The sequence below is a fragment of the Syngnathus leptorhynchus genome, chromosome 1 (assembly GCF_054491065.1).
Source record: "Syngnathus leptorhynchus isolate UIUO chromosome 1, UIUO_Slep, whole genome shotgun sequence".
NCBI classification, from domain to species: domain Eukaryota; kingdom Metazoa; phylum Chordata; class Actinopteri; order Syngnathiformes; family Syngnathidae; genus Syngnathus; species Syngnathus leptorhynchus.
The window spans coordinates 11,910,326-11,926,988 of NC_141195.1; the positions used below are offsets into that span (position 1 = coordinate 11,910,326).

General features: G+C 39.7%; 1 protein-coding gene across 5 annotated transcripts in view; it reads right to left on the minus strand.

Moving 5' to 3' along the window:
- Nucleotides 1-16,663, minus strand: part of cfap74 (cilia and flagella associated protein 74) — a 37,184-nt gene extending 20,521 nt beyond the window's left edge. For 2 of the 5 annotated variants that reach the window (XM_085928731.1, XM_085928765.1), the window contains exons 1-21: nucleotides 16,584-16,616; nucleotides 16,239-16,350; nucleotides 15,928-16,009; nucleotides 15,324-15,476; nucleotides 13,539-13,637; nucleotides 13,331-13,435; nucleotides 12,832-13,005; nucleotides 12,003-12,113; nucleotides 11,652-11,754; nucleotides 10,841-10,998; nucleotides 10,291-10,498; nucleotides 10,075-10,215; nucleotides 8,419-8,574; nucleotides 8,224-8,342; nucleotides 5,896-5,962; nucleotides 5,678-5,767; nucleotides 5,151-5,345; nucleotides 4,917-5,043; nucleotides 4,281-4,390; nucleotides 3,425-3,547; nucleotides 3,215-3,336 (exon numbers count right to left, since the gene is read on the minus strand). In XM_085928731.1, the coding sequence (XP_085784857.1) occupies nucleotides 3,215-3,336; nucleotides 3,425-3,547; nucleotides 4,281-4,390; nucleotides 4,917-5,043; nucleotides 5,151-5,345; nucleotides 5,678-5,767; nucleotides 5,896-5,962; nucleotides 8,224-8,342; nucleotides 8,419-8,574; nucleotides 10,075-10,215; nucleotides 10,291-10,498; nucleotides 10,841-10,998; nucleotides 11,652-11,754; nucleotides 12,003-12,113; nucleotides 12,832-13,005; nucleotides 13,331-13,435; nucleotides 13,539-13,637; nucleotides 15,324-15,476; nucleotides 15,928-16,009; nucleotides 16,239-16,350; nucleotides 16,584-16,601 (2,573 nt within the window). In that variant the 5' untranslated portion in view covers nucleotides 16,602-16,616. Of the gene's footprint in view, nucleotides 1-3,214; nucleotides 3,337-3,424; nucleotides 3,548-4,280; nucleotides 4,391-4,916; nucleotides 5,044-5,150; nucleotides 5,346-5,677; nucleotides 5,768-5,895; nucleotides 5,963-8,223; nucleotides 8,343-8,418; nucleotides 8,575-10,074; nucleotides 10,216-10,290; nucleotides 10,499-10,840; nucleotides 10,999-11,651; nucleotides 11,755-12,002; nucleotides 12,114-12,831; nucleotides 13,006-13,330; nucleotides 13,436-13,538; nucleotides 13,638-15,323; nucleotides 15,477-15,927; nucleotides 16,010-16,238; nucleotides 16,351-16,583 lie in introns of all 5 variants that reach the window. The other 3 variants (XM_085928749.1, XM_085928739.1, XM_085928757.1) reach the window with 3 other exon arrangements.

A 16,663-nucleotide genomic window follows, 5' to 3' on the forward strand; every position in this document is an offset into this window, starting at 1 on the left:
CAAACCCACTCACATTAAAATCCATTTCCTTTTTACCCTTCATCTTTCCATTAATTTTTTCCCTTCCCTTCATATCCCTGTTGCGTGTCTCCATCTGAAATTACCTCATAATGAGATGTGCACCCGAGGTTCATACCAATTAGGTCACCCAGTTTCCAGGAGCTCCAACAGATGGTTGTGCCTGTGGTGACAAGTCTCAGTGAGAGCTTGCTATACAAACGGCTTTCCACCATGAGAATTTTCAAAGCCACCCAGCCCCCCCTGCTCACACTTTAAGAATAATGAGGAAAAACAAAACGACTAACATTTTTGTTTTGACGGCTTTGATAGGATGAACTCTGAGCAAGAGTTCCTCACTTAAAGGTCGCACATATTGAAAGAGGACTCACTGTGGAGAGATGTTTCTGTCATTAATCTGGCCAAGGTCTAATCTACACATTTAAGGGTGCTTCAAAGTCCACAATTGTTTCTTTGCTCGTACAACTCTATGAAAACTAAAAGATATTTAATAGCTTTTACAATCAATATTTGAAAGCATCTGTTTTGACTCAAGAACTAAATATCCATGGATGGATGGATGGAAGAACTAAATAAACAAACAAAATATAACATACCGTGTGCGCCTTGTAAAACAATAGTAGATAAATCTTAGATATTAAAAGATTTAACAGAAAACAACCACCATAAAGATTTGTATACATATGACATACAATACGTCCATCCATCCATTTTCTGTACCGCTTTGTCCCCACCGGGGTCGCGGGCATGCTGAAGCCTATACCAGCGGTCATCGGGCGGTAGGCAGGGTATACCCTGAACCGGTTGCCTGCCAATCACAGGGCACACAGACACGAACAACCATCTGCACACGCACTCACACCTAGGGGCAATTTGGAGTGCTCAATCGGCCTACCAAGCATGTTTTTGGGATGTGGGAGGAAACCGGAGTGCCCAGAGGAAACCCAAGCGGGCCCAGCAAGAACATGCAAACTCCACACAGGGAGGGTCGGAGGTGGAATCGAACCGGCACCCTACTAACTGTGAGGCAGACGTGCTAACCAGTGCGCCACCGAGCCGCCTTACATACAATACATATTAGACAAAAATAAAGATTGAAGATTTCTGTTGTCAAGGCAACCAACTAGCACCATATGCTAGGTTGTGAAGCATTATAGTGTTGTTATTTGACTTTAATTCAATTTGACTCATAAAGCATAAAGTGGGTATTTGTAGTTACATTGTCTAAAGAATTGGCCTGTCGATAAGTGACAATTACGGCGACAAGAAAACCCACTCGATGCTCACCTCTGATAGCAAGGATTTGACAAAATGTACCGCTGTGCTTCCATTTGCTTAAAAACAAGCAAATTGATGCATTAATTTCTCGTTGTCCGAAAGCAGAAACGTCCAACTACAGCCAGCTACAAATGCAAAAATTGACACGACCTACACTGCTATCGGGTGTTAAAAACGTTGTGTGGTTCCAGAGATGGAGTGAGCCCTCAAAGACAATTTATTTTTCATCTAAATGACTGGTCGTACTGCAATGATGTCAAACTGGGATTTAAAATACCCCATGCATTTATTACTGTGGAAACTGAAGCATACTAAATACAACTGTACAAGCCGATGAAAATGCGGCTATACTAAAGCTAATTACAGCTGGTACCAAATGTTACTCTACTCTCCTGAAGAAGGGAAAAGAAGGCATGTTTGTTTAAGCGGAAAACACACTGCAATAACTCACTGCGGCAGAGCATCTATTAGAGCTGAGGCAACTATTGGAAAAAGGTAATGAACAGTTCTGTGTGATATCTGCCCATCATCTCAACAGGCATGAGAGCAAATGTTGAGATACCAGCAGACAGCTCTGTCCACCCCCTGAAAAACTGTCAAGACACGTTTTTGCCCAAACTGCTGGAATTTGAGTGACATATTTGATGGTTTGCTTTAAGAGATGCGGTCCACACTGAGGCTGTTGTCATTGTCATGTTGTCACATGTCGCACCAGATGGCAGTTATCATAAAACAACTCCCCACCCATGCGCTTGCTCCCCCACATGATGTGTCACAATGATTGTATAGGCAGTGGACCACTCGTTACTATCTCTCCCTGCTGTGCCTGTAATCTCATATATAATCCATATGATATTAGTCATCGTTTATGGTAAATCAGTTCTCATCTCATTTATTTTACTGACATTACATTTCTTGAATTTGGGAGTCAAAAGTATTTTATGTTGGTTTGTTGGAAAAGGAAGATTGCTCTGTAACTTTAAAGGGATTTTGAAAAATAATTTTTCTGTGTCATAAAATTAACGACTTGCCATAGTATACAATCGTATACTACAAATGATATGTGAAGTTGTATTTGACACCTACATGCTTGTTCAGAGTCGATTACAAATTCCCCACTCCTGCATTTTCTAAACCACTTAAAGGGTCACAAGTGCGCTGGAGCCTATCCCATCTGACTTTTGGGCAAGAAGCGGGTTATACCCTGAACTAGACGACAGCCCATTGCGGGGCACAAATAAAAAACAACTTTTCACATTGACATTCACATAACAATAATAATAATATGGAAACCTAAAATTTGATCCATTCATTTCCATTACATTCTCAAGTAATAATAGTTTGTGCATTATTTATACAAACAGTACACAGACCTTAGCATATGTAGGACAAAAAAAGCTGCAGACTAGGACATATCATTTGAACAAAAGGAAAAACGAATTAGCTAAATTAACAGCATTGTGGCAACAAGGTGTCTCTAAATGTCACAACAGATGCCAGAGTGAGACATCACGAAAACTAATTACATTTCCATACTGTTTGTACATGTGCTCTCTGCTCAAGCAAGGTAGGTAAAATATTGGCGTTAATTTATATTTAAACGTATATGGACTGTAAATCAATCTGACAACAAGGCCAACTATCATATTACTGAGGCATACTGTATCTCTGATGTATTTATGGCTTGAGCTGGTTATTGTGTCGGTTGAACATACGTTACAAGATACAAAATGTTTGATTCTAGTGTTGTATTTGATTAATTCATCATAAACATATTGTCTACATATATAATACAGTTCTGTATGAATGTATCACCACTAGTGAGTTACAGTACAGCTGTACACACTTTTGGTAAAAAAATAAAAAATTGATTTGACTTTCTGTAAGCAGGTGCATCATCTACAGTGAAAGGACCTACCTGCTTTGGAGTGTGACAACCTCTTGATAAAGGCGGTCAAACATGCAGATCTTCATGTCAATATTCGGCTCCACCACCCACACTGGGAGGCCCGCTCCCTCACCCTTCACCAGGATGGCGATCTGTTGGAGCCAGCGTGTGTTCAGTTCCCATCTGGTAGACAAACAAATCATCCTATAACAGATTATGATGTCCTTTTTTTTTTCTTACTGGGAAGCTTGTCGGATCTGAAAACTTGATGTAGAGGTCTAATTTGACTTCTCCAGGAACAGTCGGGGAGAATATTATCTCTAGTTTGACACTTTCAAAAGGTCCAATATCTCCATCTCTTATCTGAAATAGAAAAAAAAAAACATTCTGCGTTAACCACGGTAATGTAACCTAGAATAAAATGCATCATGATGATTTCACATCATTTCACCTTTGGAAACAGAACCGATACTTCATTTAGCAATATCGCATCCATCAAATTCACTCAGCTGAGACACTTAAATTGACACCCAAGCCAACAGCAACAAAGCATGAAAGCGATGATGGAAAAAAAATGACAAATGAGAGATGTAAGCCATTCAAGCTACAATATCAAGCCATTAATATGAAGCCGGGATAGCGTGATGAATTATCTGTCATTATAGAGCACGGCCTCCAAATGGGCTACGTGCAAGTATCAGTCAAGATGATAATGACTGAGGGGCTGGCATGCAAGCACATGCAGTAATGCACAACCATAACAAATGCAGGTCTTGCGCCATTGGCCCCGGCCACAGAGCTGTAATGAACCCTAAACAACTCAAGAACATTGCACAGGCTACATGTTACACAAAACACAAATGCTCGGAACAAGATTTGGACAGGCTCACGATCATCGATCATCAGTCCTACAAGGATGACACCTTAGGGTCATCATTCACATCATATCATACCTCAATCAAAAAATGTACAATGCTTTATTTAAGGACTGGTCCCGAGCCAAACCCAGTGCTATTTACAAATATAACGTGATGTACCTAAGATAGTCATTTAAACACATCCACCGACATACGTGTAAATACACTACAATACTTACGTTGCCTATACGTATGTCACAGGCGTCAGACAAGCCCTCTGGGATCTGGGGGAGAATGCTGGAAGACACAGAAGGAGCAGCTCTTGGAGCTGGACTTGAAACCTGTGATTCTGCCGACAAATACGGGAATGGTAAGATTTTTTGGCTCTTGGAGTACTAAACCTGCTTGAGGAGACACCTCAATCAATGCTAAGGGAAGTTGAGCAACATGCAAACAGATGATATGATGGCACAATTTTTCGAGTCAGCATCATTCTACTAAGGGCAACATTAACATAGAAAAAGGAGTTAAAAAATATAGAGCCCTATTTCTAATGCAGTTTTCTTTCTTTGGGTCTTTACACAGACACGTTAGAAACCGGCGGTTGAGCTGTTGTGGGCGTGAACGCTGCTGACTTACTGGATGGCTAATCGAAGCAGCTAATCTTATACCCTTTAAACTTTAAATGTATTTTAAATGAATAGACAAAAGTCAGTTTAAACTTGTACCATATATAGAGGAACTTTACATTTAAATATGTTGTAGTCCCCCCCTCCCAAAAAAAATGCAAGCACTTGGTTTACGACTCCTATTTCCTTGCCCAAACTAAGAAAATGATCCTAATAATCACAAGTTTGTTTATGGATCCAATTTACCTCGTTGAGATTGCTGGGTTACAGTAGACCTGGTCAAAACATGTTGCATACTGTGTACTTCCCTGGCGCTCATGGATGCAGAAGTCTGACTCAGATCAGCACATGTTGTGCTGACTGTGGAGGTGTCCTGTCCACCCATCACCACCAACAAATTCATTCGTTTTACATTGACTTCATAATAGATTTGACAACAGTTTGCTACTTTTCCAACATTAATGAAAGACCAGATTTTACTGTCTGTCCGAACTGCTGTGTGGTGGCTGAACGATGGGATGGCATCTGGACCTGGTGAATTTCTGGAACAGGCTTTGTAGTATCCAGGCTAAAGCGTGTTGCGAGGGCACCCTTGTTGGTCAAGGTGATAGTCCGCGAAATAATTTGGCCCACTACATGCGAACCAAAGTCAATAAACTGGTTGTCGACCTCCAACTAGAGATAAAGACAGTCAAATAAGTAAAAAGCATCAACTTGCCAAAATGCACATTAACCAGTTGGTCAATATGAGACCTGTATAGCATAGCAAGGTTGCATAGACTGTAGCATTACAATGGCTGCAGCGAATTTGCTAAAATTAGTTTTGCTTTAAAAGATATGTTGAGCATAATTTATCTAAAAAAAATGAGAATGCGTTTCCAAGAATAGGATAAAATTGCATCTTTATATTGTTTCTTTCTGTTGCATTACAATGACCAAGTAATGGACATTTACTGCAACTGAGAACCAACAGCCAGCCTGAGGCCTTGAGCCAGCCGACTACTTACATCACATCTCTTGATGGTGCATCTGACAGGCACAGAGAAGCGACCTGCTGCTGAGGCAAAGTCAACCTCTCCTTCAAGATCTTCATTGATCTAAAAGGGTCAGAGAGCAAGAAGGTGATGCTTTAACCTATTCAGAGGGAACCATTCTAGTGAGATAAGTTGGACATAACGTGTGGCTTTGAGTTAGTTCAAAAAAAAAAGACATAACTGTTACTGACCGAAGGGTGGAAAGTAATGTGCATTTCACAGGACATCCCAGTCGATAAAGGACCAGGAGGTTGAAAGCTGTAGAACAATATTCAAGTTAGTGAACAATGAAAAGCTTAAATGCGAGATAATTTTTACTGTCACGTGTTTTCAGTGGATTTCTGTGTATTCTTTATAAAATGGGAAGTCAGTGTGCTACAGTGCAAAAATCCAAAAAGAAATCTATAACAAAAGATGCCTGTGTTTTCAAATCAACAAAAGAACAAGAGTATTGGATCAAATATCTAATATGCTATAGACCTTCTGAGAGTCCAGTACATAGTGTTTATGATCTTAACACAGAGCATGGGTCATAAATGAACCCGCGTCTCAGTTCCTGCTAACAATTGTGATATGGAAGGAAACAAAAGATTCAGAAAGCAGCATATGCATATCTTAGCACGTTTACAGCCAACTTTCAGCGGCCCAAAGGAACACTGAAAGATTCTTTCGTCTTTCGCCCTCTCAGACACAGCGCTGATGAATATGAAACGAAACGATTTATCTGCCAGGCAGAAGAAACAGACAATTCTTTAAAGTTATAGCATAAACAGCAAAGGTTACACATTCTAATTGATTCTGATCTGGGTTGCACCTTTATTGCGTTCAAAATAACTCAAATTGTCAGGTGAAGAACTCAAAGCTGCCGGCACCGTTGACCACAGCGACCTGGCAGTGTATGAAAGTATTCCACCTGGCATGAGCACTCTGATGCTAACTTGAAATGGCAGTTTCATCACAATTCCTCTCTCTCTCATTCTTTTTGGGCAATTCTCATTTTGTGTCATTCTTCTGTTCTAGTTCCAAGACATGATGTGAGAAGAGGGGTACAAAGTAAAATAGAACAGTTCACTGGGGATTAAACGGCGAATGAGACAAAATTGGAAAAAGCCTACCACAGCACTATATAAAGCGCTGCAAATGAGGCCATACGTATTGCAACAGCATGATGCCAACCTGCTCAATGCATGTTGCTCAGCACACTGCTAGCACATACATGTACGTAGGCATGCGTGTTTAAGTCTAGGTTTGTAACATTTTTAGTGGTGAAAAGTCAAGAAAGTGCTGATTCTGGCATGATGGCACAAATGCACCCACGCTGACCACGGAAGGGGGTGCGGCTGGTGAATTTTTAGAAACTCAGGGGGTGTACAGGGAACACGGGTCGGTCGGTCTGTCTCTCTCACTCTGTCTCTCTGTCTGTGTCTGCCATCACTCCCGCTTGATATAGAAAGGCTTGTGCATTGTTTATCAAGTTTAATTAAAGTGTAAACAAGCAGCACAATTGGGTAACACAGTCTAAGGGATTGAGGGCTAGAATGCGCAGTTTACTAAGTGACACCCTTCAGCCAATGAAACAGTCGTGTGAGTTACGATACGAATGCAAAAGCTTATATGTTCAGACAATGTTGACAGAAGATCTTGGGAGATCCTGCGATATGAGGCAAAAAGAAATCAAATCAAAGTTTGTGGGTGTGTACGCTGATGGAAATGTCACATGCAGTTAGAATCCTGGTGAACGATGCATTCCCGGTGCACCCCGAACAAGCCGGGAGTGAAGTAGACTTGACTCACAGCAGTTGAGGGGCTTCGTGATGTGAGCTGCTATCCGTACGTGGGAGGACAGGCTTGCCTCTCACGTCCACTCCGTTGTTAAAATGACAAGAGCTTGTGGCAAATCGCGGTACATAAGCACATGTTTCCAAGTGATAATGAATACTCTTCAGCCCACAAAATTGTTTGGAAGATGCTTTGACAACACTGTCAGTGAATGCATTGCGTTACGATAAGTAGTTTGTGGCATGTCTGTGGCGAAGCATTCAAATATTTGTAAGCCAGGATTTTTGTATATGCATGGTCAAATGTCTTGACCTTTAAACACACAACACGGTGTTACTTTTATAAACAACCTAAAAAGACTGATTTGTCCATTGAAGTATCCAGAATGAACTCTTATTAGGTAACAACACGTTTAAATGGATTATAGATTCAAAATGTTGACATTAGCAAACGTCGTTACCATATTTACCATAGAAAGATTCATTGTTTTGACATTTCTGTCTGTTAAAAGAGGTCACATCCTTTTGACAAGTGTGTACCCAACAAAAAATTTGTGTCGAGATTAACGTTTTTATGATGGCAGTTTGCTATGGGGCAAAAAAAGAAAAAAAAGAAAAAAAAACAGCAGCTTCACAGAAGTGTTGTGCTTTACATGACGTACGCATTCTTTCAAATGAAAAAAATGAAACTGGCAATGAATTGTGGACTAGACTCTTTGGATTCTCTCCCCAGTTACTTACTTGATCATAATAAAATCCTGGAGTTGAGCCGAGATCCCAAGAAACTTGCAGTGATTAGTAATATAGCTGATGTTAGTCAGGACTACTTTCTTTTTATAGGTTTCCCCCACTTCAAAGTCCTAAAATAGACATTAAAAGACAAAAAGCATTAGATTTGCAAAGCTTTAAAAATAGCCACCACAATTGGTCCCATACCTTGAATAGGATGACTTCTGGCTTACTCGTGAATGAAGGCCCTTTTATCTGTTTTCCACCAACTTTTTTGGGGGTTGTGTTGACCTTTGGGCAGACCACTGCATGTTCTTGTTTCACATCTGTTGGCGTCAGCCTTGCCTTCTCATTCAAGGGGGGCTGTAAGCACACAAGGATGGAATTAGTGATGGAATCATAAATACTGTATAAGCCCTATAGTATTATAATAACATAACATAATCAAATCAAAGGTCATTGGCATTAAATAAAAAAAGCTGCTTAACATAAACAAAGCACTTGCTGGTTGAACAGTTTATTGGTGCATCAATAGAGCAAATATAGATGTTTTTTTTTTTCAACTATAGGAGCAAATCTCAAAGTTAATACAATGAATAGTTGAATGTGATGAATTATGTCACCTTCACTACTTGACGGTTCAGTAGAAAAACGACATCAGAAACATGAAAGAATTTGTTTTTCACACACACACGAAGAGCCCACTTGAAGCTAAACGGTCCTTAAGCCTTGTAAAACACAATCTGCGTTACACTGCTTAGAAAGTCTACACAACACTGTTTAAATGCCATTTTTTTGTGATATTAAAAAAAAAAAAGACAAATCATTTCGAAATATTTCCCACCATTAATATGACTGATAGAGACGTGAGCATGTTATGCTGTACCGAAAAAGAATTCCACCAACTTGTTGTGTGGTCATTAATAAATGAATCTGAAATCTGAACACAGACACATTATCTCAGTTGTTGATTTTTATTTGCCCACTTATATACAATATTTCATTTGTTTTCAATTGAGTTGTACAGGTCATTATAGTTTTTGGTCTATTTCTGTAACAAAAATCTGAGATTTAAAGAGGGGAGTGTGGATTTTTGCTATCTACTGAAAGTGGATAAATGGACGCCAAAACGCGTCATTTCATCTTCTATTCTGTAATTTTGTTGTGTCATTTGCCTGGCAGTAATCCATCAATCCACGAGTATGCTCCAATTTCTATGCTCATCTATTATCGGTCGATAACTATGCTGAGACGGAGCTTTTGATGGAGGCACGAGTCAGGTCCGTTAGATCACTCACACTCCACTTGTCACATGCCCAGACCTCGGAGCTGCACTCTGGCTCGCTCCGAGGCATCAAAGGCACCAGCACAATGAGAAGTGACGCCTGTCGCCCTACATTTCATGTGTGGGCTGCTGGATGAGCTCGAGAGCCAACGCACCTCAGTGGCAGTGAGCGAGAAGACACACTGCAGTAAGTGCCACGGAGCTGTCTTGGAGCAGCAAAGCATCACACTCTCGTTCAACTTCATTATATGCTGACTGGCCACAAGATTACGAGCACTTTAACAACCGAAATAGAAAATGATTCTTCAACCCAGAGGCACGTTGCAGGATTGTATACTTAATGAACACGATGAATGCAAAACGGCACTTCTACCACAACATCCTAATGTAGAGGTTGTGTTGTTGAGAAGTGTGAACTGTGGCCCTTTGAGATTCTTGTGTGATTAAGGGCAACACAGGTAAACTCCAATTAAATGTGTGGAATGAACGGTAGGATCATTTTGTGATTTACATAAAAATACTATGCAGCTATTCAGGAAATGATGAATGAGGTTTTCAAGCAAGGGCTTTTGTTTCACCTTGAAGTTTTGATCCCATAGCCCACAGAACTCGGGCTCTTCTAGGCTGTCGGGAAGGCTCGGGTGTTGCATTTCCTTTTGGATGATGTCTTCCTGGTAGTCCGAATCTGATGATGAGCCGCTAGCACTTAAGTTTCTTAACTGATGAGTAACACACGTGATTAGTCTCCTTCTCGTCATTTTACACAATTTGCATCACGCACGAGATCCACCCACTTTTGTCTCTCTCTCTGTGCCTGATGGGTGTACGGAATCCAGGTAACGCAGAAGCTTCTTGCGTATCTTGCCTGGGGAAAGGATCTTGTGACCTGTTTTGTTTTTTGGCAAAGGTGCCTTTTGTGCTTTTCTACTCTTCACCAGCTGCTCCTCAAGAAGCTTGTCCACAATCTCGACTTTCCTCATCGTCTGTCTCTCCTTGAATTCGCTAAGAACAGCACAGGATTGTACAGAAATGGGGTCATGTATACCTCGGTACACAGCGAGCGAAAACACCTACACACTGCACCGTGGAGTGGGAGTGGAGGACATGCATGTGGGAAAGCAGCAGAGAGCATAGGAGAAGAGAGGAGAAGCTGCCTGTTCTTGTGCTAATTTAGTTGCATTTTGCGCATCACATTTGCTGTAACTCGTACAAAATCACATTCTCATCAAAACAATCCTCCTTTTTTGTGTCGGCCTGAAAAAGCTCAAATGCAACATTGCAGCTTTTCATGAATTTACCTTCTAAATTCTCAAGAGAACACGCTGGGGACAGGGGAGGACTCACTCTTGCTTTCGTTTCATCTCCTCGTCTCGTTTCTGTTGGTATATGTGCCTGGTGCTGTTGATGCCTTGGGCCTGTAGCGTTTCTTTCAGACGCTTCTCTTGGCGTTCTTTCTTCAAGGCGTTTGCTTTGGCTCGGCTCTGTCTGACCCGAAGGTTTTCCTGAAGAAAAAACATGGGCCTCATGAGGCAACACTACAACAACCTAGTACATGCGTGCAAACTATAAAAACTTTTATAAAACCATCTAGGAGAGGCAAATGTTGACAATTTATCCAAGAAAACAAAATGTAGGGAAAATTATAGTGCAAATATTTTAAGTACCTCGACGAAAACAAACAAGGTCCACAATTTAATGTACCAAATTTTGGAACGACAAAACACGTTTTGAACTTTAAATAAATCAAAAGTCGACCAGCCTTCCATGACTGACAAGAATTTTTAAACAAGAATGGGAGTCTGTGTGGCCACATTATACTTGTTGTGGATTGCACCATCCATAAAAATGCAGTTTTATTTACTTTAGTTGATTTAACTCATTGCGAGGATACACTTCAATTGGCAACTATGTTACCAGGGTTGCACTGAATCAAAATTCAAATTGATGTACACAATTTTGCATCATTACAGAGAGAGTTCAGAATGGTCAACACAACATCTTGCGAACTGCGGACTGCTTCTTTGCTCAGAGTAATATACAACGACAGTTAAGGAATGATTTGTGTTTCTAACAGAATATATCGACACAAGATTGTGTATATCACCATTTTCCAAATTGAATATGCTGTATTGGGAGTGAAGAGATTTCTGCTTACTTGGGTTGCTTCAATGTTGGACTTGAGTAACTTGACAGCCTGTATTCTCTTTTGCATTGACTCTCTCTTCTTCTGCTCTCTCTCAGCCTCTTGCTGTTGCATTCTAAATGAAGAGGACAGTCACAAGGGTAATACAATTACAACACAAAAAGTGCCCTTGGTTACGCAAGTGGGATTTGTGGGTTGTTTCTATAACTTTCGATTCGCAACAAGATTCAGGGACAAAATTCACAATCAATTGAACATTAGGGTATTTATCAGTATATTTGCGTTACAGAACGTTTGTTAGTCCTTGCAATATAAAATTAAAGCCACTTTTATACTTGTTTGAGTGCAATCATTTGTTATTACCTTAAGACAGTTTTCCTCAAGTACTTGGCCCCTACTTTGCGGTTTCCCTGGACGTCTTCGTTTTCCTTCTGGCTCAAAGTCACCGTTTTCTCCATGATGTCAGTATTTTTCCTTTCGGCACATGGGATCACACGCACAGAGCACACCTTTTCAGTGTCTATGACAATGATCCTCCTTTTGAAAGTTGGTTTACACTGCAATTGCATTTGATTGTAAGCCAATAGTCTTATCCCTCAAGTAAAGTGGTACCTTGACTTACGAGTGGCCAAACTTGCGGGTTTTTCACCTTTTGAGCTGCCACTTGGTCTATTTTTTTTGTAGTGCTAGCAAAAATTTGAATTAAGATCGAGTCGAAAACACAAAGAAACGTGATGATGCACCATTTTGTCAACTGCACAAACACATGAATGATATACAAATACTACAATGTGTGAGTGACTTATTACATTTTATAAAGCCAACTATTTTATTTACATTAACTTTTAAGGTTTTATTATGTTTCAACATTTTAATTTTGCAATACTGTGCTATTTTGCCTTATTTAAAGCAAACATCCACCCAATCGTTATCTCAACCACTTATGCAAAAAACGTTAGAGTGGGATTGCAACATTTAATGGTATTTTAATTTATGGTAATGTGGAAAACTAATTTGATATGAGTAATTTGAGTTACGCACATGATCACAAAACAAATTAAATTTGCAAATTAAGGTACCACTGCATGGGAAAGAGTCATACAGTTCGTATACCATGATGATTTCCAAAGGCTGCATGCAAAACATTAAACTGCACTCAAATATATCAAGCCAAAACAAGAAAGATTTTAACTTTTTGAGATGTTGAATCTTTAGCTGCAGAGTATGGCTGTTGTTCATCTCCTGCTGTAGCCGTTTCACTGCATTCTGAGCTTTGTGGACCTTGAAGACCCGCTCTTCTTCTTGTATCTCCTTCCGCAACACGGAGAATTTGCCAACCTCCAGCTCAATCTCACAGAGCTCTAATCTACATCCAAGACAATTCCATCATGACAAAATAAGTTTTGGCTGAACATCCTGAATCCTATCATGTAGAACATTTCAGAACAGGTTTGACAACTAAGCCAACTATCAAATTTCTGATTTGACTCTTACAGCTTGTGAACTAAATACGTTCTTGAAGGGAGGTTTGGTCATTTTGTTTCGCAGTAGAGGCACTGCTCTACTGCAAAGTGGTCAGACTTTATCAAACTGCATTTTGCCAGGTTCCCTTATTTTTATTATGCCATCTGTGGTTGCTGACAACTACTGTTAGTCCCTGCCAAAACACGTTTTTCCCAATGGATACTCACTCTTGTTGCCTCAGCTCATTGTTGGTTTGGACCTCAATTTCTTCTTCCCTTTGCAGCTTGTAACACAGAGTCTTATGCTGAGCCCGCAAACGAATAACTGCCACGCTGTATTGTGAGAAAAACGGTGGCTAGCAGAGACTGAAGGAAAACAACTCATTCTGTGATATTATTAACAACTCTATGATCTTAACATTTGTGATGAACAGACCTGTTCTTTGCTGCTTCTTGATGTTCTATTTCTCCCTCCAATACATCCCGCTGCTCCAATAGACTCTCAATGCTCTGACGCAAGAGGCTGAGATCTTCTCTTGAAATGGAAACAAACACGAGAGACCGACAGCTTGTAAGCGTTGATAGAGAGAAAACAATTCCAAGCTTTAGATTCATGTGTGGCCATAGCAATTAAAAAAAAAAAGTCTAATATAGAAACGGTATTGGAAAACAAAAAAAAACCCACAGTGACAGAGAGAAGACATTTGCATGAAAAGTGATGACGCATGGCATGTGTCAAGCTCCGCAGATGCTTTAAAAGCTGGGCGTGCTTGAGTTCCATTTAACTTGTGTTTGATCAGAGTGCAGCGTAGCGCCATGATGACTTTGAAAGGTTTTGGTGCAAAAGAAAATGACAGACACATTTGCTGGCTACTGCAGCATGCGTCATTGGGCACAGCACAACTCACGCGGCATACAAAAAAAAAGACGAAACTGGACACCAAATGACAGACTTTCTGGAAACTGCTTCCTTGAAAATGGCAAAATCCATGTCTAGAGTAATGTTTCATACACACAAAAGCTTCTGCTTTGAGTGGCCACTGTAATCGCAAATCAGGCCACCTTGGACGAACGCAACCGATCTGACACAATGCAGCCAAACGGGATGGGCAAATGTTATCGGCTATATATATATATATATATATATATATATATATATATATATGGAATATATATTCCATATATTTATAAATATATAAATAAAAATTTATTTATTTTATAAATAAATATATATATTTATATATATATATAAATATTGGCGTTTTTGGAATAGTTAGCAAAGTTAAAAAGCCTGATTGTTCGATGACTATAATCGCGGTGAGGTGCAGGCCGAAAGTTATCAGTTATATATATATATATATATATATATATATATATATATATATATATATATATATATATGGACATGAGTAGAGTATTGTAAAAAGAACTCGCCTATCAACAATTTCATTTTGTGCTTTTCATTTAGTTTAATTAAAAAAAAAAGTTCCAATATTTTTCTTTGAAATACACTAAATGGAAACATCAAATTGCATGGTTATTTGTGGGTTACAAAGAAGAAAGCGGGCTTGACCTAGCCACATTTACTTATTTTGAAACTGAAAGAGGACAATTTACAATACAGTTATATCCTTAATCGAATGCCTTGCCAGAACATGAAAAAGGTGTCAAGAGTTTGATCTGAGGGCCCCCATCCAAACGCGACTGTCATTTGCGGTAGACCAGAAGCCGAAGCATAGTGCTCCTTTGAGCCTCCTTGACTCAACAGCAAGGGTCACCAAATTTGTTTGAGGGTCAGAATTTTAACCACCTTGGGGGCCTGACCCTTAAAAAGAAATCAAATAAAAATAAATGTTTATTGTCAAAATTTGAACTCTGACTTAATGTTTATTGTTAATATATATTTTTTCATATCACAACAAAACTGCCGGCATTTTTCAGTTTAATCCTCATAAATATAAAATCTAGTCACAGGCCATTTTAGAAGAGTCTGCGGGCCGCCAGTTGATGAATCTAGTGCCTCTTCCCCCCACAGTCCATCACAAATATCGTGATAGTCCATAAAAAACTTTGCACTAACTTGGATACAGAGGAAAAAAAATAGGCAAAATCCCACGACACACATTATTTAGGGCAAACGTGGCTGCCGTGGCTGCAGGCAACCTAATGTGCAAAAGAAAATGACAGACTGTAGCATTAGGCATCAGTGTGTGTACCAAACCTGGCTTTCAGGAGCGCACACTCCTTCTGTCTCTGGAAGTTGTCCAGATGGTGCAGGCTCCGTCTCAGCTTGAACATCCGTGCTGTCTCTGAAAATGTCCTCTGCTTGACATCGCCTTGCTCGCTGGCAAGGTCATCATCACTATCATTCTCTCTTTTTTTTTGTTGGGCAGGTGGGGGGAACAAAAGTGAAATTGTTACGTGTGAAATGATCATTTTTGTTCGACCAAAATAATTGACACAATAACTGCACGTTAAAATATTGAGCTACAGTGATTTTAGATTATGATTAAGACAACTGTATGGCTTTGCAACATTCGAGCCCTGCGAGTGTAAAATGCAAACTACCTCTTGTGAAAGATGCCAGTCTGTTGCTGCCTTATTATTGTACAAGGTTCCAACATCTAGTTCAAAAGGAACAGCACTATTTTGTGTCCCCTTTTTACTCTTATGTCTCAATCTTGAAAGACCGAGCGAGATGTTTGTGATTGGATTTCTCTGTGTGGTGTGCAACACCAACATATATGACAGCATGAGAGTTAAATTTCCACCGGAATATGAATAAGATATTTTGTCCTTATTAGAGTAAATCAAAAATGACCCACTCGTACAATTCTTTTAACCACTCCAGATCATCTGCTTCTTCATCCTTAAAGTCATCCATCTTAAAATCATCCTCTTCATTGCCTTCAGAAACAAACATGAATATTCGATGAAAATATAATGTCATAAAAGCTACAAATGAGTAAAAATGACTGGCAATAACATTGTCATATAATCTACCATAAACTGAGAGATGTTCATGCATCAATGTTTATTATAGTGGTTCACTAAAACTAACAGCTGTTTCTGACATTTTGTTCTTCTACGAGAAAAAATTACAGTCCATGACAAATGTAAAATGTTGAACACCCACCATTGGTGTCCTCATCAGAGCTAAGCAGGTTGCTCGTTAGTTCACAGGTGTCAGACGACATATCCCATTCACATCCATTGTCCGTCTCCACATTTCCCTGTGAATCGAGAACCTATAACATTTGATTTGGCGTGATAACTGTGGATTCAGTGAACCAGCATGATTTGATCAAACTTCCCATGCAAAAGTATATTCCATTGAGATGGCATGAAGTTAGTTCGTTCGTTTTTGTTTTGCAGCACATCAAAACACTTAATGACATGCATCTTCCTCGCTACGTTAATTGCAAATGTGCCGAAAGTTAAAAGGTCAAACAAAATCACAAGATTTTTAGCGATCAGTTACCTCGCTCGACTTGTCCATTCTTTTTGACTTATCGTCGCTCTCTACTGTTTTGCCCTGTTTGGTGGTTGCCTAGTAACACG